At 33.9% G+C, this 23,233-nt stretch overlaps 1 protein-coding gene and 1 pseudogene across 3 annotated transcripts in view; both read right to left on the bottom strand.

Annotated features, from left to right (window-relative positions):
- LOC118194134 (F-box/WD repeat-containing protein 1A-like) overlaps window positions 1–23,233 on the bottom strand; it is a 133,023-nt gene that overhangs the window by 63,899 nt on the left and 45,891 nt on the right. For all 3 annotated transcript variants that reach the window (XM_085807277.1, XM_035365316.2, XM_085807276.1), the window contains exons 4-5: window positions 22,607–22,700; window positions 17,916–18,086 (exon numbers count right to left, since the gene is read on the bottom strand). In XM_085807277.1, coding sequence (XP_085663403.1) covers window positions 17,916–18,086; window positions 22,607–22,700 — 265 coding nt within the window. The remainder of the gene's footprint in view (window positions 1–17,915; window positions 18,087–22,606; window positions 22,701–23,233) is intronic.
- LOC146993455 (uncharacterized) lies at window positions 354–17,502 on the bottom strand (annotated as a pseudogene).

Genomic DNA, 23,233 nt, shown 5'->3' with positions numbered 1-23,233 from the left:
AAATAACTTTAAAATGAGAATTTTTCATCTGAATATTTTTGATGATGTTCCATGCTTAGGAACAAGATTTATGTTTATAATTTAATTTTCATTCTAGGCAACAATTTCTTTTCCTTCTGTTTGTGTTTGCAGTATATTAAATCTATTTTTTTAAAAAACTAGATTTTTTTCAACTTTTCTGTTGCAAAAAAACATTACGATGGCAATATTATGAAATTTTTCATAAATACTGGTACTCTGTGAAATACAGAGAATTAAATGGACTAAAAGTTTAGATTTATGTACATATCTAAATTTTTTTCAGACACCTTTGTAAATGAAGAGAGAAATTTCTCAAAAAACAGCTAGGGCATGTACTTAAACAGTTATATTTAACAGGGTTCATAGCCACATTTTAGTTAAAATAATAAGCACCTATAAGCACTTTTCAAGCACATTTTAAGAAAAAAAATAAGCACCTGTTTAATTTCATATATACACAACTGCATAACCTTAAAATAAAAATGAGATTTAACCGTAATTCAAAATCCGAGAAATTCAGTATTTAAAAAGAGAATCAGCATTACTCAAACATGGAAAACAATAACAATTATTTTTTAATTGGAAATAACAGTTCAATTTATAGAACTAGTTTACAGTGAGAGGGGGGGAGATCCTATGCAAAACTAAACTATATTACAAGATTTAACGATGAAATATCAGTCTAAGGAAAATTAATAGTAATAAACTGTATTTATTATATTCATACAAAGTACTTTACAACATAAAAAAAAGAAACAAGAAAAAAGATTTATGCTTATAATTAGTAATATTACTTTTATTTTCGATTTTTTTTCTTTCTTTTCATTAATATTTGAATCCAAATCTCTTAAAAGAGTTTGTTTTTCACAAATAGTTTTTAACATTTCTTTAGATTTATTTAAAAGATTAAAGTCTTTTGTAACTTCAGCCTTTTCAGCAAGTTCATTTGCTTTATTTTCAAGCACTTTAACTTCTTTTTCTAAGAGAGTTTTCTTTCTTTTAAGAGAAATCAATTCATCTGTTGATTTTGCTGCTTTTCTTTTTTTATTTTCAATAATTTCTTTTTTTTTTTTCTTCTGCTTTTCCAAATATAACTGATACTGTGAATGAGCTGATGAAGCTGCCACTGTCATCTCTTTCGTAATTGACACATTGTGTATCCCACCAGCGTGTTTCACATAACCACAAACTATGCACTGCGCAATGTACGAATTCCTCTTCCCCCCCGAATTTCTGTTTCTATATTTTTATTGATACTAAATCCTCGTTCAACAGAGGCTTGCGCATGGGAAAGAATAAAGATCATTTTAAATGTTTCCCTCAACTTGAAGTATTTTTCATTAATGAATGTGTGCAAAAAATTATCTCTCTTTTTTCTCACATCATAGGTTTTAAATTCTGTAAGGGCTGACTGGACAACATTTTCGATGAAATCAGAATATTCCAAAAGAATGTTATCGCATTCTTCTTCTGCAATATGACCTTTTTGGGAAAAATGCATCAATATACTTTTCATTTTCTCGTATGCTTTTGTGCTGTTTTCCGCCATATAATTTGGATTCACAGAAACAGCATTTCGAATCAGTGAATAATTAACTGGACATTTCTCCATCAGCTTTTCGAGCAGTTGTAAAATAAAAGTTTGTGAGTCACGTTTAAGAGAAAGGTAATCTTTATCCATGATTTCTTTTTTAGCGTATAGTTCTTGCAAGAGCTTATCAGCCCTAAATTCTAAACTAATTTTGGTTATTTCATTAACAATACCTTTCTCTGAAAAATCAAAGTTACACAAATATTTTAGTGATGAACTGATTTTTAACATGTGCTCTTCTTTTATAATTTTGAAATGCTGCAAAAGTTGCTTTACTAATTTGTGCAAATCAAAAGCAAAAAAAGGGACAAGTGGTTCATCACTTTGGTAAAGTTCCAAAAAGGGTTTGACCAATTCAGCCACACAAATGAAAAAAAGTAATTTTACAGGCATTAATTTGTCTTTAATTGCATCTCTTATTATTTCATATGATTTGCAAGTTATTTTTGCATATTTTCCATTCTCAATTAGCTTGACATAACCTTTTATATCTTCCCAAATTTCAAAAGCATGCAAACATACTGGTACATTCTCTAGCCACCTATGGTTACAAAATTTCAATGGCATGGTTACAAAATTTATGCACACTTGCTGTTAAAAAATCTTCTCAACATGCTACAGAATCTTTGAATAGATGGTACAGTGCACCTAAAATAGAAGGTATATCCCAGCTTGTAGTGGATGCTCCTTTACGGAAAGCATTGTTCAAAATATGCAAACCACAACTACCAATAGATATACATTCAATGCCATATTCCTTTTTCAATTCATGTTGGAGGGTTTCATAAAACTTCCAATTTATGACTGGCCCATCCATACTTATCTGTAGCAGCTTCTTTATATCTAGTTTTTTAACTGCCATTTGAAAACTTTCAAAAATATTAGCAGCTGTTGCATGTCCCATGAACACAGAGGTCAAAAATCGAGTTACAACTTTATTTTGGTCAGGATGCCAATATCTGATACGCAAATCTAATTGCTTTTTTTTATTCGTTTTATTCAAAGTCTCGTCAAATAACAATGTAAAGTGATATAGCTTCTTAAATTCATCATATATGAGCCTCTGAAAATAAGGTGTTAATCCAAAATGGCAGAGATAAGCAAGCTTTCTCTCACTACAAGAAAAGCATCTTGCTATAACACTGTCAGGGAACATAATTGAAAAAAGTTTGCCCATGTCACTGCTAGATCTGTAAGAGTATAATGACTTGTCACCACTTTCAAACACCACAAAATTTCAGCATCCAAAACATCTTTTGAAGCTCCTACAGCATCATCTAAAGTATTTGAATTTCGTGAAACACTTGGGGAACTGGACGGTGCAACACTAGCAGGATTTGATTTGGGAAAAAAGCTTGTTATTCCACCAATAGCCGTATTTTTCCCTTTCAGAAACTTTTTATGCTTGGCACCTAGAAATAAATATAATTTATTGTACGTTTATTTATTTTCCACTCATATTAATATTTAAATAATTTAACTTAAATCAAAATTCAGAACATTTTCTAAATTTTCATTATAGGATAGTTTTCTCTTAACAGATATTGCAAAGTAATTTAAGTAAAAAAAAAAGGGGAGGGATATTTCTGAAATTGCCTCATTCAGTCATCCTTTATACAGCAAAAGCTTAACTAATTGGCATGCTAAAAAATTGCCGGATATCTGAAAATTCCGCATTGTCGAGTGTAACTGGAAAAAGATGGGATTAGATTGTAGTCGTTTTTTAGATTTTCCGGCTAAATCCTTTGGATATTTTGACATATGCATTGAATATCATTTTTAAGAATATTTCTGTATCTTTCACCGCATCGCAATATTTAGAATGTAAAATATAATAAACATCTTAATTTAATATACAGTAGATAACAAATATTGCTCTTGACTAAAAAAAAACAACTAGATCTGTAGCCCAATTATCACTGTAAACATATAGATTGTAAAAATATATTTAAAAACAAAAAAAAATAGTCCAACCAAACTGAATATTCTGCTTAGCAAGCACAGTAAAACTATTTTAAGTGCTCATAAACAAATTCAAGATTTAATATCAAAACTAATTATCTTTGCAAAATATAGCAAATGGTATTGTGCAATATGCGCACCTTAATTCTTTCGTGTTATTACGCAATTGAAATGAACAGCTGCCAGTATTTGGAGAATAAAAAACTAAATAAAAGAAAAGAATGAGATTTACAAATCTGGAGTGTTTTAGATTGTAATTTTGAACAGACTGCGTTAAATTTCTGGAATATAATCACGCTTCGCTTGGTTTGGTAGACTCCAGAACTTTTAGCAAATAATAATAAAAAAATAAGTACTTTAGTCGCTTTGCTGCAAACTGTAACGGTTTGAATATCCGAGATTTTTCGCAGAAAGGGGAGGAAGATCTGGAACCTTATGAACCCTCTCTCGAGAATGCATTGGCAAAAAAAATTGAAAATATAAGCCCAAAATTGAAGACACGCATGAAATGCAGAAATAATAGGAAGAGTTGGGAATATAGTAAATGAATAGTATGACAAAAGATTTTCAAAAGCAGAAAATGAAAATTTAAAAATAAATAAATCAGCGGTTCATGGGAGATTTAAATTTTTATTTTCACACAAGAATTAATAATAATTAAATAGAAAAAAGTTTACTTACGATCCATGTGACACTTTAAAGCAGACTCTCCCATACTTGCTATGTTGATTTCAGTTTTACAAAAGGAATGCACGGACTTGCGATTATTTTCACTTTTTTTAAGCCATTCAGAATATTCTTCCTTTGAAAGCCAATCTGTGTTAAAAACACACTTACCCATTTCAGCATTTACTGCAAATATATTATAAATATTCACACATATTCGATAACGATCGTAAAACGCGAATATGAATTGACGAATAGAACGACGTTCACCTGTCACTCACGCGAGTCAAAGGTTAAAAGTTACGTTAATGGAGAGAAAGCTATTTTCGGAAGTATGATCCACAATCTGGCCATCCAGATAAGAAAGTTGTTTATTTAGTTGCCGCTTTGCTGTAGGAAAAAAAGACACTAAAAACAAAAAATAAATACTTTAGAGAAAAAATAAGCACCTATAAGGGCTTTTATAATTCATTTTCAAATATAAGGACTTATAAACACTTATAAGGACCGCTACGAACCCTGTTTAATAAACATTTTACTTTATCACTTAGATTTTAGTCTACTTATAAATATCATAAATCATATATCTTTATTCTGGATTTGATTTCCGCAGGGAAATAAAATTTAAATAACCTAGACAGGGTTGCCACTCAAACAGGAGAATGAAATTCCCTGACTTTTCCAGGTTTTCCAGGTGTGTTTCAAGAAAATTCCAGTCTATCTGCGTAATGTACGTTGGCTGTGCTAAGAGGTAAATTAATTATGGTATTACTTGTATTGTGTAGCAAATTCACTTAATTATTCAATAAATCCCAGAGGACATTTATTCTTAATTATTTTTGGTATACTTTGTTTGATAATTTTGTTTAGTTTTCCACTTAATAAAATTTAAGATATATACATTGGATAACAAATGTATGTTTTATTTAATTATTACTCATGATCATCACAAGTTCAACACGAGGCTAATCCGGTCCTTATAAATCACAACGCAATGCTAAATAGTTAGGTTAGATTTTAGGTAAATTTAATTTGCGTGAGGTATGTTCTTAAAAGGCACCTTAACACTTGAAAACACAAATATAATTATAATAGTTGTTGTTTTCTCCACTGAAGATTGAGATTAGAATCTTCCCAATCTGGAACAAATTAAGGCTTTTTTTTTGGCAGACATTCTGCAGCTAAACGGAAGAAAGAAATCTATTTTAATAAATTGAGGTATTTTAAATTTATTTCGCAGCGTACATAATGAAAAAATATGTGCATTAAATTTCGTGATGGTATGTCATCATACTGCTATAATTAATTTCTGGATTATGCCAGAGAAAATTTCCTGAAATTTGGAAATATTATTTACTAATAATAAATAAATTTAGAGGGAAGAAGCAACATTAAATTATATGAATAACATAAAAATAATTACTTAAAAATTGAATTAGAATAATCAACGATATTTTAGCGAATATAGATATATTACATGGCTAGCCTAGATGACTGATTACTATTTTTTTATTTTACTGCAAAATGGCAAGGTATTTATTAAAAAAAAAAAAAAAGGTTTAAAAAGATTTTGCGGTAAAATTCTAGTATACGGTAAGGCTTTGGCACGATTTTGAAAATTGTCGCCAAGACCAAAATGACCCGTTTACTGCGCATCATGATGTCACCAAATCTCATTATTATTCTAACCAAAGAACGTCTATGTAAAGAAGAAAAGGTTCCATACAAGTAAAATGCTATTACGCCGTTAGAATGCGGAGGAAAAATTTGCCAAGGGATTTGGCGACGGAACCTGGCGGCCAGAATTTCCCTCTCCGCGATGTGTACAGGAAATTGAGAAACAGGTGTTAAGAAGAAACGCTCTTTGACAAAAAGAAAACTACGAAAATCCGTTTTTAAAATTATTGAGAAAAATCCACGCAATAATTTTAAAAACGGATTTTCGTAGTTTTTCCCCCCCTGAAAATAACTAATCCATGAATTAATTTACTTGCGCCAAAAAATATTTTCTTTTCCTTTAGAGTTTAACCACTTGCGCTAAGACTAAACTTCACGGTTGCGGTGCCGTGCGCTACAATATAACAAGCGGTAAAGTGTCTCATTTACGCCGCTCCGCATCTGCGAGTGCAATCCAGAGCTGTAACTCGAGAAATAAACAATCTCGTTGTTAGGCGACGTGTGCACCACGTTATTTTCATTTTTGCGATAAATGCTTATCGACGTGGTGTTCACATCGCTCACGGTTTGAGACAAAAGCATCTCGACGTGCGTGGCACGTCTTTTTAGCGCAAGTTGTTAAAGAAATTTTAAACGATATTCATTTTATGAACTCTTGATAACGTGACCTTCGAACTTCGACACCGGTTTCGAGCTTTGGCAACAGATATATCAGACATGCACAGCTGTTTCCCTCTATGATGGAACGGAGCCACGTCTGTTGCAGAGAGGTTTTCCTTCTTTACAATACATATTCTTTGATTCTAACCTCCATGGTACCATATACTAGGATTAAACCCATTTTGTTTTATATGAGAACAGGTACTTTCTTTAGTTCATGCACTGCACACGCGATTCTCGAGAATACTGGAAACCAAAAGTTGCAGGAAAGTTGCTTTGCCTTTCTAAAAGACAATCAAATTGGAGCTGCGAAAATTGGCTCTATGCCAGCTACCCGAATGACACTCACGTGATACATAATTCGCCAAAAAAGTTATCTCTTCCGACGTCGGCGCAAAAATCGCTTTTTTTGGCGGGATCATTGTATGAACTTCCCTGACTTTTCCAGATTTTGACAAAAATACTTAAATTCCCTGACTTTTCCCTGAATATTTTGGTCAATTTTCGAATTCCCTGACTTTTCCCGGTTCTCCCGGTAGCGTGGCAACCCTGCTAGAGTAATACATATTAGTATTAATAATTAGCTTATATAGTAACAAATATCAGAAATGTAACATATTTTTAACCATTAATGTAAGATAAAAACCAAATATTTTACTTTGATAATCTGTTTATTACCCGTGTCCATCATTTTATGCAGTATTCATAGACTCCAACCTACAGCACAACTTGTCAGTAGTCAACGCGCGAATGACATTTTAACAACTTTGAAAACGTGCGCGTAACGCATGTTGTAATTAACCATTCATTAATTTTTAATTAAAAATTGTAATCAATTTAAAATAGATATACATATAAAACTGAATAATTAAAAATTATATGTACTTGTAAAGTATATGCACATTTAATTAGAAATTTTCATTTAACTCCTCCCACATTTATATCATTAAATCTACTATTATATGAAAGAAGTATTTTAAATTACTACTAATCAGAAAAAATCAGAATCCATAAATTAAAAATTATATGTGCTTGTAAAGTATATGCACATTTAATTAGAAATTTTCATTTAACTCCTCACACATGTATATCACTAAATCTACTATTATATGAAAGAAGTATTTTAAATCACTTCTAATCAGAAAAAATCAGAATCCATAAATCATATATCTTTATTCTGGATTTGATTTCCGCAGGGAAATAAAATTTAAATAACCTAGAGTAATACATATTAGTATTAAAAAATTACTTATAATTTACAAATGCAAAGATTTATATGTAGCATGCTTAGCAAGCTTAAGTTCTGATTTTGAGAATGTTTTTTTATAACACAGTTCTTCATTTGCCTGCATACTTATATTTTCAATCAAAACTGCTTCGAGAGTTTTAGGACCTAAATTTGGTTGAAATTCCGTCTGATTTTTTTTAACAATAGAAAAAATTCTTTCGCAAGCTGCATTTGAATGAGGTATTATTAAGAAAGCAACTATTACAGTAGGCAATACTTTGTATTTAATACACCCATTCATATTTTTTAATTTGGAAATTTCTCCACATGCTATATCAATATGCAAATCTATAATTTCTTTCAAATCATCTCTTTGATACATGGAAAATTCAATTTCCACTTGATTAAGATATTTTTCATCAACAATGGATGGAAAAGTATTCATCAAGTAAAGAACAGATGAAAATGAAACTTCAGTCCTCAAGTTGATTTCAGCATGTTTTAGAAATGGATCACTTAGTGCAAATTTATCTATTATACGAGGGCTATCCAGAAAGTAGATTACGTTTTGGAATAAAAAAATAAACAAAGTATAGGAAACAAATTTTATTATATACAGATGAAAGCCACACTCAAATACTACTTTTCTACATAGTCACCATACAAATTAAGGCATTTATCGTAGCGATGTACGAGCTTGGAAATTCCTTCGTCGAAAAATTCGGCCGCCTGCGCCTTCAACCACTTCGTTACCTCTTCTTGCAGCTGTGCGTCGTCATCAAAATGCTGCATAGCCAGCCACTTCTTCATTGCTGGGAATAGGTGGAAGTCGCTCGGTGCCAGGTCGGGACTGTACGGCGGATGAGGAAACAACTCCCACTTAAAAGATTCAAGAACTTTACGAGTGACATTTGCCGTGTGGGGCCGGGCGTTGTCGTGAATCAACAAGATCTTAGAGCTCAACATTCCTCTGCGCTTGTTTTGAATTGCTCTTCTGAGTTTTTGGAGAGTTTGGCAATACCTTTGAGAGTTTATTGTAGTGCCTCTTTCCAGGAAGTCCACCAAAATTACACCTTTTCTGTCCCAAAAAACAGTCGCCATCATCTTCCTTGCCGACATTGTTTGCATGCATTTCTTGGGTTTTTGGGGAGAACTTGTGTGCCCCCACTGCATTGATTGCAATTTCGTTTCACAGTTCACATGTTTCACCCATGTTTCGTCACCAGTAACGATGCGATCGAGTAAAGAGTCACCATCCTTATGGTAAGCGTCCAAAAAGTTCAACGCTGCAGCCATTCGCTGATTTTTGTGGTCCTCTGTCAAGATTTTTGGAATCCATCTTGCACAAAACTTGTGGTAACCAAGCTTTTCGCTGATGATTTCGTGCAACAAACTTCGCGAAATTTGTGGAAAACTCAAAGAAAGTTCCGTTATTGTGAAATTTCGATTTTCACGGACTTTAGCATCGACTTTTTCAAGAAGTTCGGTGGTCACTATGCTGGGTCTCCCACTTCGATCTTCGTCGTGAACATTGGTTCGGCCATTTTGAAATCTTATGACCCACTGACGCACTCCACCTTCAGTGATAATGTTGTCCCCATACACTTCACGAAGCTGCCGATAGATTTCTATCGGTTTACAGTTTTTTGCAGTCAGAAACCTTATTACTGAGCGCACCTCGCGGGATTTTCAATTAACGCAGACATTTCAAACCGTCACAGTATCTGAACGGAGCACAGCACGAACCTCTCACTAGCACGGCTAGATGCAGACTGAGCTGCGCAACGCTCTGACCCCAAGATGGCCGCGTTAGCCCCGCCCCTAGCGGACACAGACGGAAACGTAATCTACTTCCTGGATGGCCCTCGTACATGAACACGCAGTTACAAAAAAAGCTCGCACAGAATTGAAAAATGATTTTACTTCACTTTCATTCAACTTGGCATTTTTTAAATATAGTCTTGTTTCTGCACCAATCACTAAATTTTCATTTTCCTTTTGTTTACTATACTTTTGAAATGAAAGAGATGTTAGAGTAAAATCTTCATTTTCTTTAGAAATTACTGATGGTTTTACGAATCTAACAAATAAATTCATTAAAAGTTCAACAAGTTCTCTTCTCAATTTATGTATATAAGGAGCTTGTTGTTGCTAATTAGTATTTACTGTTATAAACAAAGGCAAAGTATTTTTCAAAAATAACAAGTACAATTTGGTGGTAGGTGATTGTAACATTTTTTTAATGTTCTGCAATCTCTTTCCTTCATTCTCACTGTTATCTGGTTGATCTCCAAAAAAACTTATCACAGCATCCCACTGCTCCAAAATTCTTGTTATAGATTCTAAAAGAGACAACCATCTCGTACTGCAATATTTCAAAATTTTATGAGATTTTGCGTTCTGTCCCAAAATTTGTAGAGCAACTTTGAAGCTATGCTTCTGTTTCAAACTTTTCTCTAAATAAAAATATATATCTATTAACAACATTTCGATTTCTGAGCCAATTAATTTTTCAGTAGCCTTTTTTGCAGCTATATGCAAGAGGTGGCATGGACAACCTCAGATGATTATATTTGGTTGATGCATTTTGATAAACGATGGTACACCTTTAAACTTTCCAATCATATTACTAGCATTATCTGAAGAAAATGATAAGCAATTCTTCCATTCTAAAGCTTTGCTTTTAAAATTTTCTTTTATACAATTAAAAATACCTTCTCCGGTATTATTTCTGCACTCTAAAATAGAAATCAATGACATAATTATTACTCCCTTTTCTTTACTGTAATACGTTATAATCAATGGATACAGTTTGTTATCATTACTTCCATCAGTACTTAGAGAAAACGATGTATTGCACGCTGATTTTATAATATCGGCAACAGTACTTTCTGCAAGCGTTTTCACAATAGCGTCAGTTTTGGTATGACCGCAGCTAAATTTTTTTGCTATGGCAGAATCCAGAAACATTGCTTTGAAAAGCTCTTTGGAATTATCCGAAACAGAAAGCGGTAGATTGTGTTCAATTAAAAATTAAACAAAATAGCATTCGGCATGTATAGGACCTGTTTTGTCATCTTTTATTAAAAAATTCGTTATTTAGATTTTACAGTGCCAAGTTCTATATGTTTTTCAGAAAAAACATGCCGTTTAGAGTCATCTTTTCCGCCATGTGCAACTGAGAAGTCTTTGTTGCATACACTGCAGTGTGCATGATTCACAGAAATTATGGATGCTTTAATGCATGGAAATTCCGAAGAATATGAATCTTTAAATTTCTGCTTTGATAATTTTGGCTTTTTCGTTTGAGGTAGCATTATTAAAAAACTTCCACCTGAATCCCAGTTCACAAGACACACGCTAAGCTCTCGCCGTAATACAAGCAATGGAGCCGAAGGCAAGCTAATCACGCAGTCGCAACGAACCTGGGAGACCAGATGTTGCGGGGGGGGGGACTATTAACGGTTGGAGTTACTGATCTACGATTGGCTATTCTTCAAAACCAGCAACGCCCTCAACACGCGATATATGATGACACGATATATGAAGACAGAACTTTCTTCATTAGAAACTAATGAAGAAAGGTATTTGACCAAGCTATATTTAAACGGCTTCTTTCAACTATTTTTTATGCAAGCTTAACCAAAAAAGTTCTGCATTGAGTTTTGAATTTTATTTTCTTTAAATCAGACACTCCACGTTCAGCGAAACCCACACCAGCAATAACCACATCTTAAAAATATCAGTAGCTCTCTTAGCAATAGGTATGTTTTCATAGCATTTTACTTTACAAATTTTAGCAGAAAAGTCATACAATTAGTGATGATAATATAATCTGCTTGTCGAACAGGACTATCTTTAAATATTCTATGCATGTCTTTAAATAATGCACTTAGATTGCAGGCAGTAGCTCCATGCACAGCTCTAAATACACCATAAATGACATGCAAACAACAGAATACAGTCATTAAATTTTGTTTCAAATCTGAAGAATTTAAGATTAACATTTGGTCTATCCAAGGATACTTTGAGCAATTTCTTTTTATCTAGTTCTGATGTTCCCCTCAAAAAAACTTTTCAAAAGGTCATTAGCAGTAGCATGCTGCCCAAAAATCGCTGTGATGTATCCTGTGCTCACTTCTTTCATCCTGTGTTCACTGTACCCAAATCTGATCTTTAAATAGAATTATTCATAGTGTTTGATTTGACCTCCCTGGACACAGCTATTTAAAGCTTCATGAAAGCATAATAAAAATTGGGTATTCTTACGAATAGAAAGGACCTTTTTGAAGTATGGGGCTAAACCAAATGACATAAATATGACATTTTTGTATGTCCCAGGGTCATAACTTTTGCTTTATCGCTGTCATCAAACATTTTCTGAAACAGACCAGCAACACTAAACACATTAAAAGAAACATGTGAATAAACAAATTTCTTTGCCCACAGTAATTCTGCAGCTAATACTTTGTCTTTAGTTATGAAAGATTTTAAATTTGATGATTCAGCGACTGGTGCCAGACAGCTGTGCTTCCAAATTCTTTTTATCTGCACTGAATATTTTTAAAAAAATTTTTTTAAGTTCATAAAAATTAGTCTTATGCTTTTCATTGTTTATGTGGCTTGTGAATGTTTTTTTTCCCCACATTACTAAGCATGATATCATTTTGGCAAAACGTGAACCTTGCCATGTTAGGAGCTTCTTCAGCAAGTTGCAACTCGGAGCTCCACTGAGGATGGAGATTAGAATCTGCCCAATTTGGATTACAAAAATGTCTCTTTTTTAAGGGGCAGACACTTTACATCTGAAAGAAATCTATGTAATAATATTGTAAAATAAACTCAAATATTAAATACACTGACTACCAATAAGTAATTGTACACCTATGCAAATGACGATATCTGCGGTCCCAAGGTACGCCACGGACTCCGCCAGTATATATCGTGTAGGAAACAGCATCGGCTTTAGTCGCATGCAAGATGCCTCCGGAGCTCTCTGATTTCGAGAAAGGTATAATTATCGGGTATCACAAATGTGGCCGAGCCTTAAGGGACATATATAGCGATCTGAAGTACACAATATCGACAGTGGCCTATGTGATTAAGAAGTGGAAGGTGAGGGGTGATTGTCGAAATGTGCTCCGAGTCGGCAGACCAACGAAACTGGGGGATAGAGACCGACGAGTGCTGTTTAGAGAAATTTGGAAGATCCACACCCAACTGATAGCCCTCGTCCGCGAGAAGTTTCAGCAGGCATCCGGGAGTATTGTTTCAATGAATACCATCCATAAGGAAGCACATCTGCTTGGTTTTCGTGGTCGTGCTGCTGCCCAGAAGCCTTTGATCACAAAGTCCAACCGCGCTGCTTGGTTAATGTGGTGCAAAGCACATCGAAATTGGACCGTAGATCAGTGGAAACGGGTTCTTTGGAGTGACGAATCAAGCTCACCCTTTACCGTTCGGATGGCAGGGTCTGGATCTGGCGTCTACCTGGAGAATGTCTCCTGCCTGAATGCATTGTGCCAACAGTCAAGTTCGGCGAAGAAGGAATTATGGTCTGGGACCCTTGGTCCCCATTCATGGTAAGCTCGACTCCGATGCCTACGGCACTATTTTGGAATACAATGTGCTTTCTACGTTGTGGCAGTTTTATGGGTTGGACCCCTATTACTTTCAGGACGACAATGCCAGTTGTCATGTTTCGACGTTAACCAAGGCTTGGTATAGTGTCAATGGAGTTCATGGAATGGACTGGCCTGGCCAGAGTCCAGACCTGAACCCTATCGAGAACCTTTGGGATGAGTTGCATCGCCGAATTCAGGGGTGCACTACCCATGCAAAATCGGTGAAGGAACTTCTATGTCTTCTCCAAGCCAAGTGGAAGAAAATACCACTAGCTGTCATACAAAGACTTGTGGAAAGTATGCCCCAGAGGGTCCACGCTGTAATTACCTCTCGAGGAGGTCCTAGCAACTATTGATTTTGAATAAAGTTAGTTTTCCTTTTCTATCACAGGTGTCCAAATACTTATTGGTAGTCAGTGTATATGTAAACAGTAGAAGTCTTAGCATTTTTTACTACAGTCTATATGAAAAAGATATTCTAAAATAATAGCCAATGCACAGCTTTATTAAAAGGTAACTTTCCTAACTTGCATTCCCACACATTTAGTGTGTTTAATATCACATTAATAACTGTTCACTCTTGAATGGAAACAAAGAAAAACTCTTCAAAGAAACATTCTTCAAACCGAATGACTTTATCTTATTCCCAACGAATGTATTTAATTTATTCTTATAAAACTTTAATGTTAACAATAGGTATAATCATATCATTAACAATATACAGGGGTTGGACAAAAATATGGAAACACCTTTAAAAAAACATGTTTCTTTGCTTAATATGGTGTAGGAAACCCGTTGGCATCCAAAACAGCTTGCAGTCTTCTCGGAATGGTTAAATACAGTTCTTGTATGTTTGCCAACGGAATATTATACCATTCTCCCTGCAAAACGGTGCCAAGTTCAGATAACGATGTTGGCGGTGGATAACGAGAACGCACTTTCCGTTCCAATGTAGACCACAAAGGTTCGATAATATTCAGGTCTGGTGACTGTGGTGGCCAGGGGAGATGGGACAACTCATCCTCATGCTCAGAAAACCAGTCTTGGACAATGTGAGCTGTGTGAACAGGGGCTTTGTCGTCTTGGAAGACACCATCACCATCGGGGAACAAAGTTTGTACCATGGGATGAACTTGGTCGGCCAAAATGTTCACATAAATCTTGGCAGTCATGTGCCCTGACACAGTTATCATGGGCCTAGCAGAGAACCACGATATGGCTGCCCAAACCATAACAGAACCCCCGCCATGTTTCACTCTTGGCAACAAGCAGTCTGTATTATAGGCTTGAGATGGCGTTCTCCAGACGTAAACTCGGCCAGAAGTGGGAAACAATGTGAAAGAAGACTCATCAGACCATATTACTCGCTTCCACTGCTCTATAGTCCAAAGCTTTATGACTTAAACACCGCCTTTTCCTGTTACGGGCATTAGCATCACTGATGAGTGGCTTCTCAATTGCAGCACGGCCAGCAATTCCCTGTTTATGAAGCTCCCTTCTAATTGTTTTGGTACTCACAGGGTTCGGTAACACAACATTCATTTCAGCAGTAACTTTTGCAGCTGTGGTCTTCTTATTTTTCGTCACAATTGCCCTTAATGGTCATCTGTCACGATCACTCAGGACACACTTTCGTCCGCGCTGTGATTTAGCAGATGATGTTTTTCCGCTTTTCAAATATGCGGAATAAATCTTCGATACAGTACCTCTTGAAACACTAAACACCTCCGCTACCTTGCTTACGGAAGCACCTACCATACGTGCTCCAACAATTTGCCCACGTTCGAAGTCTGTTAACTCTGACATAATGCAATGACAACCTCTCATAACAGTACTCCGATAACAACTGAACTGTTTAGCACATTTACGAAGTTGTATAGGTGGCGTCAGTTGTCAAAAACGCCAGCGCCACCTACATATTTCATTAAAATCAATCTTTCTTTTCAAACATGCATTTCACAAGGTGTTTCCATATTTTTGTCCATCCACTGTATATTTTGAATCTTAGACTTTCAAAATCAAAGGAATGTAAGCATTGAGTTAAGAAAATACTACATTCATTATAACACTTCTAATTGCCCTCAGCACAAGAAAAGAATTATGTCCAAATACTTATTCGTAGTCAGTGTATTTATTTAGCAGCATACATAAGTAAAAAATATGTGTGCTACATTTTGTGTTGGTATGCCATCCTACTAATAGAATTAGTTTCATGAGTACGCCAGAGAAAACTGCCTGAAATTTGAAAGTATCATTAATAAGCAATAAATAAATTCAGAAGGAAGAAGTTGCATAACTTTATTTACAGAAATCGTGAAAAAGATTAAAATTATGATAGTTGATAGTATTTTGGCAAATATAAATATATTAAATGGTTAGCCTAGATGACTCATTAATATTTTTTCCCTTCATTTTACGAGTGCCTGATTGGACCCTAGACTTCACATGATTAGCACAGTAAGTGCTACGGACACTCTTCTATCAGCTCATTTAGAGCTTTGACTTCAACAGTGAAGGACTGCGGCAGTTTTCACTGCCTACAGACTTTGCCTACAGATTAATAGAATGCCATGCCATCTTAAGTTTAACATCCTGATCCCTGCTTTGCTGATCTTTTGATTTGCCTTGCTTATTTATGCCTGAACTATTTTATGCCATGAATTATTGAGACAACTGCTTAATGCCATGCCAAGACAGACAGAGTGTTTTTAGTTTATGCTTATCACATATGCGTATTGTTTTCTGAGCATATTGTTGTTTAGATTATCTGCTTTGCTTAGCCTGACTTCTTTGCTGCCATGCTTATCTGAAGATTGATTTCATTCGATTATGCTTACCTGGATGACTGAATTCTTTGATTATGCCATCACTACTCAGTATCCCAGAATTACGTGCATTATTGCTTGGGAATGTATGCTTTGCATTTTTCTAATAATCCCCTCCGGGTGTTGATGCTTAGAACATTATCTCTTACTCACAACCGCAATTGGCTATGAGCACCAGTTTTATCTACAAGTCAAGACTCTACATAGTCGATGCTTGTCGTGATCTAAGTTCAAAGTATATTGTTACTGCAAAGTGACAAATAAGGCATTTACTTAAAAGAAATAAAATAGGTTTAAAAGATTTTATTTTGTAAGAGAAAAGGGGAGGAGAGGGCTGAGCAAAATGAGAAATTTAAAACAGAAGGATTTATTACTTATTTTTACTATAGAAAGCGTATAAGAAAAGAGGGGCAAGCAAATATTATTATATTTAATGCATTTGTTTCTGGTTGGCTTGGTTTATGTGATTACGGAAAAGGTTCAACGGCTATCTACCTAAGGGAAGGGATGCCTTTGTGGAGGACTTTCTAAGGATAACTGGCTTGTATACACATTATACATGGGAAAAACCATAAAAGCAACCATGTAGTTACCCCGCTCGTGGGATTTGAACCTTGGACTGAACTACCAGTGTTAAATGACTTTACTGCTCGACTGCTGCGTTTGTTTCTGAATTCAGCCATGCGTTCCACCGCCATTTCTTGAAAATAAAATTTTAAGTGTGGATTATTTAAAAATTGAAACAACAAAGAATCAAGTTCAGAATAAATGAATACATTGGCATTTACCAAACAAAGTATCACATTTTTTTGTGTAATTTTGAAGTCCAATAATCATGACATATCCTCACTGCCAATGATGTTCAAAATTTGATTTTTTTAGTAATGCACAATAATATGATTCAAAAAGCATCAACAGATTTCCTTTAAAAATGCACTGCATGGATTCTTACCGTTTTAACAAGCAAATATGATAGAATGTTAAGCAAATATACATTAAAAAAATATTTAATTAATAATGTGTAAAATATTACAGTTTCACTTACCAGATTTTTTAATTGCTGATGACAACAAAAAAACACGTTCTCTAAATCAAAAGGAAGAATTTTCTTTCGTTTAGCGTGAACAGACTTCTTATTCTTCGTAAGGACATACCAGTCATGCTCTCTGGATTGCAGAGATTACTGGAAACTTGCTTTGCCTTTTTGAAGACAATCTGATTGCCACTGTGGTAACATGCGAGTGTCATTCTGGCCTCCTACCAGAATGACACTCACATGGTACATAATTCATCAAAAAAGTGATACACTTCCAACATTGGTCCAAAAATCACTTTAGGGGAATCAGCGCATGAAATTCTCCGATTTTTCTAGATTTGGGCTAAAATATTTAAATTCCCAAATGTTTTTGGTGAATTTTCACATTCTCTGACTTTTTCTATTTTTCCGCTGTAAAATGAAATTTCTGAAATAATATATATTCAGATCACTTTATTTTTAAATGATAAATCTTTTCCAGATTACTCAATTTATTTGTTTATCCTTTTATCCACTTTCAGCTAGGTAATCAGTCCTAAAAGATCAACCTGGTCTATAAATTTGCCTTACTTGTAACATAAAATTAAATAAATAAAATGAAATGAAATTTTCAGGTAGAACTTACTTGAACACATTGTAATGTATTACGGTCCCAAATTTTAATTGTGTTATCTCGAAGACCACTGACAATTTTCTGATCGTCATACTGTAAGCAGTATACACCTTTACTATTTTCACTGCGACAATTTATTCTTTGCAGGTTATGACGACCACATCTCCAATTCGTTTCTATACTCTGCAAAAGAATTAAATTTGGATTCTTGTTATAAAATTTTAATGTTCCTATATTAGTAACATGTATGCTAAATATAAGAATTTACATTGCAAGGAAATATATATGCAAGGAGGAAAATAAGAAGTTGGTAAAGCTCACTGAGTGTAGACAAACTCACGATGGCTATCTGCTTACACGGGGAAGGATGCCTTTATGCAGAACATCCCAAGGGAAACTGGCACAGTCACAATTCTTATGGGAAAAACCATGAAAACCAAACATGCAGACACCCCAATCACCTTGAACTGAACTTCAAGCATTCAGTAGTCTTTACTAGCTCACTGAAGGGGCAGCATATTATCAAATAAACAGTGAATGACAATAATAAGGGAAATTCATAGATGGGTTTATTTGTAATGCAGCTGTAGATGTAGTTGCTTATGCTTAGTTATAATTAAATGCAAGTAACTAAGTTCAAGTTTTCTTTTTAATGAAGACTGACTAAAAACTAATGTTTCCTGCCATACACAAACTTTAAACTAAAACCCACAATAAATACTACAGCAGCAATTAAAAAAAAAAATCCTCTAAATTCTTACATACCATATTATATACACAGCCCATATTTTATAATCTAAAAGGTAGTAACCACTTTACTACTCGCAAACATGCTTCTTTATTGTAACATTATCCCCTTAAACTGTTTGTCCAGTGGCTTGATATGAAAGTTTGAAATATAATGCACTTTTTATACTAAAATTGAGAGCGGTACTGAGAATTAATACCATACTAATTCTACTACTACTACAACTTAATGATTTGATATTCAGTCAGGTGTATATCATCTTACATATAAAATAAATATTCTGAAGAACATCAGGCCCCTTTTTCCTGCATGCGAGTAATGCGCTGCCACGAATAAAATCTGTGCCTCTAGAATAACTCTTTTTATTGAATACATCTCACTTAATCATTGCAACTACATGCAATAATTTAGCATTTATTGTACTTCCTTATTTCATGAATTCAAGTAGAAAGGACCACTTTAAAAAAGTGAGAATGATTTTTCCTAATTCAAGAGCTTTTTAAAAATTATTTCTCATCAAGTATGGAACAATATACTTAAATGACAATTTTATAAACTAGACCTTTAATTATTAAAAAATATTTCCTACACTATATACTTACTACCCTTTTTCTTCTTGTTTATATGGAGTGGCTATTGAAAGAGTATCAACAAACCCATAGTTCACAACAGTATTAATAGTAGTTCCTGAACATGCACTGTCTCTAAATAAATTAATGACACTTTTTTAGGCAGAATTTCATTTACATTAAAATCACAAATCCACTTGGATCTGTTTGCAAGTAGCTCCTATAGTAAGCTACTTACCATCTGATACATTGTTTCAACTTCCTCAGGGTTCGTACACATTTCTGCGCACAGAAATTAAGTACTTTTAAGGACCATTAATGAAAAAAATTAAGGACCTATGAGCAAATGGGAACTGAATAAATTCAGTTAAAAATATTATTCTATGCCTGAATTCCACTTTTGTAATACCATCCTAAAAATAAAATAGATCCCTAAGTAGTATGCAATATTACTAAACATGAATTAACTAACATAATTATTAATAAGTTTGAGAATAAAATAAATTTCATGCAGTTTATCAAGTAGCATTAAATATTTTATGCTTATAAAAGTTGGACATATTTAAAAGAAGATAAGAGAGATTTACGTTTTACTAATAGTTAGCTTTATGCTGGTTTTTTTTTTTTTTTTTTATGTCTTATTTTGTCACATACTTGGTCAGACTAGAGGTTAGCAAATAGTAGGGAGATTTTATGTCAAACGGCATAGGTTAAAATGAGAAGTGAGATCATAATCAGCATGATTCATAACAAAAGACTGAATGTTGTCCCTCTGCTGCTTGTCTATAGAGAGACCTGCTGATTGGAACAAACCTGAAAGGCCTGATGTAGGCACGGTTGGCAAGTGTTGAAAGTTAGTCAAGCTCTGCTTAATGCAGTTAATGTCATAGCTTTATGTAGAGTTCCAGGTGTTGTAACCCAGTTAATATACTTTAAGGTTCCAATAAGCCCTTAAAGCACCAGAGGCGATAAGTTGTTTTATATATAAGTCTTAGTAGATGCAAAGAATAAGTTTTACTTGATGGTGTTGATGGTTACTTGATGGGTGTTGAATGATGTAATCTGAGACAATTACATGGGAAAAACGCCTACTATGAAAAAATTAAAAAGACATTTTAATTAATTACATAGCAAATTTTGCTTTTACTAAGAGATGTTTCGTAAATTATGCTTTATAGCTATATACCTTGTTTATTTTTCAGATTTAAAATATTGTATAATAAGTTGCCAAAATGAAACTTTATAATATGACAGTGAAATATAAAAATGTTTTATTTTAATGTTATTTCTTAAATATAATTCTAATATGTTACCATTATTTTAATGAAATTTATCAATGTTATGATGTTTTAAAAAAATCGCCGAAAAATTCTCAGATCTCAGAATTAAAAATTTTCTATAGAAACTGATCTTAAAATCGCCAAAATGTTGACAAGTTGTCAAATTTAGAACCATTTAATAAAAGAATTCACAACCCCAAAAGCAAAAAGTTGTTTAAGAATTAGAAAAAATTATTATTATTTTCTTTATTAGAAAAAATGAATTTCGAAATGCTTATGTTTCACTTCTTGCTTAGAAACTTGAGTATCCCATCATTTATATTAGAAAAAGAACCAAATTATAACCCATGAACCAATTCAAAAGATAACCGTATACCTCAGTGAATTGCCAAAAATATTCCTCCAAAATGCTAATTCACACTCAAAATGGCAATCGTATAAACAGAGAGAAATTTCAGATGATTAAAATTTAGGACTTTCTACTGATTTTGGCCAAAATTAAGGACTTTTAAGGACCAAAAATCGATTTCAAAAAATTTAAGGACATTTAAGGACTCTTAAGGACCGTACGAACCCTGTCCCCCCCCCCAGCTATGCTGGAACTCCAAGTACAGGAATGTCCTTCAGCTAGTCAGTCATGGTATACAAAATAGTGCTCTTTCAAAAGAGTTTTCAGTTTTGGGAACAGGAAAAAGTCATCAGTATTAAGGTTAGGTGAATACTGAGCTTGACAGACAAATGGGATTTTTTTTTTAAAGCTATTATAGAGAAAACCATCTGACAGGAACATTGCGATGATGAAGCACACAAGAGTATCTCTCGAGAGCCAGCCTCAAGTAAATCACCAATCTTTTCAATCTACAATTAATCTCATAGTCAACTGATGGATTGACTGCAAGATCCTTAAAACCAGTTTCATGAGATCTTTTTGTTAATGGCCATCTGGAGCAAGAATCCTTAGAATAATATCTTCGCCTCTTGAAAAAGCTTTAAACCACCTGAAAAACCTGTTCTTTGAACAAAAATTTCCATATGCCTGCTGCATATTTTGCAAAACTTACATTTGCATTATGTCCTAGTTTGAAACAAAACTTGATGGCACATCATAACTCAATCATTAGATGACTCATTTTGGCAACATATAAAAGAATTTCAAGTCACAAAAATGTAATAACACAGTAGATGTGAACTGTTAGAAGTTCCGGCTTGAACTGAAGATATATGAGAGGCTCTCAGAGCTTTGTGAAGAGCAACTGCTCTCACCTGCTGTGTTGAGCTCTACATGACCAGTCTCAGTATTTACAAACATTATACTTTGCCTAACACAGAAATATTGGGACTAGAATATCCACACATCTCATACACCACCCCAAAAATTATTGATGTTAAATGCTGTTTGTAGAGATATGAAGAAAAGAATGTTATGCATTTGACTAAATAACTAGTTTAGAGGCCCTGAAAGAGTTAACCACAAAAGCATAAGTGCGTCAGTTAACTGCAAAAGCATATCAGTTGACTATAAAGTCATCAAGTTAAATGAAAACACTGAGCATAAAGTCAAACACAGCTCTGATAATCCATAAAACTGATTTAGATGAGTACAATGCAATCTAAGAATTAACTATGCAACAATGTAACATTCTACTTTATTGAACTAAGGTACAACTTTGTTAAAATTGTATGTATAATTCTTTGAATGCCAGCTGCCCAACAACATTTAAAAGTAGCAGTTTGAGTATCATGCCTTCTTTACCAATAAAGTAGTTTCAAAATTCTATAGTAACAAAGCAATGAAAGTTTACAACATTAACGGAACAGTCAACAGTATTTCACAAGACAGAACACAAGACATATCACAAGACAGAACACTCATTTGAAAGGCTAAGTTTTTCTCTTCATTACATGGAATATGTTCAAAACAATTATATTCAAAAGATCCACAGAATCCAAAGTTTCGTTTATCAATCAAAATTAACAGACAGCAACATATAAATCTGTATCAAAAATAACTGGGTAAAATTTCTGATGGTTTACTGTGCCTCATTAATTCATGTCTTAATCAACCTTCATAAATATAAAGTGAATAAATTAAGAGATTCCACTCACTTCAATGTCTTGAATTATTTTAGGAAATAAACGCCTGTAGAACGTGTGGTCAGGATTTTGTTCACTAGGAGCAGGTTTGAAGAGATATTTTATCCTGTAAAAATAGAAAACATAAATATCAAATTACTTCCCACCAAGAAGTATATTTCAAGCACTACACCTACAGGTTTATGACAGAAAATACCACTGCAAGAATTTGATTATACATTCTGTCGCAAAAAAATACGGACGATGTTCACACACTTTTGTAACGATTTCGATTTTCTCCATTAATTTAAATATTAATTTTAAAATAAAAACGTTACTGGCATCAAATTCGAATAATTATCTTCTGTAGCATTAAAAATATTCTTTTTTTTAAAATGTTGTAGAAAAATAAACAATGGATCGAACGCTATACTTTTGCGCTGTCCAAAGAGATATACTCTTAGACATAATTAATATGAAAGGAAAGAAAAGTCAAAGTTTACATCTGACTGGGAAAAAGGCAAAAAATGCATACCAAACAAGGTACATACAGCTCTTATTAAATCTAAAGTCGCACCTCATGTTTTAAAAGAAAGTCTAGCCCCCAAAGAGCTACAGTACGAAGTCCATAATCCGGACATCCATTATCTGGAATGATCT

This window comes from Stegodyphus dumicola, chromosome X1 (genome assembly GCF_044657685.1).
Source record: "Stegodyphus dumicola isolate Sdum_Otavi_A_Nest chromosome X1, ASM4465768v1".
NCBI classification, from domain to species: Eukaryota; Metazoa; Arthropoda; class Arachnida; order Araneae; family Eresidae; genus Stegodyphus; species Stegodyphus dumicola.
This window is presented reverse-complemented; position numbering and strand designations above follow the sequence as displayed.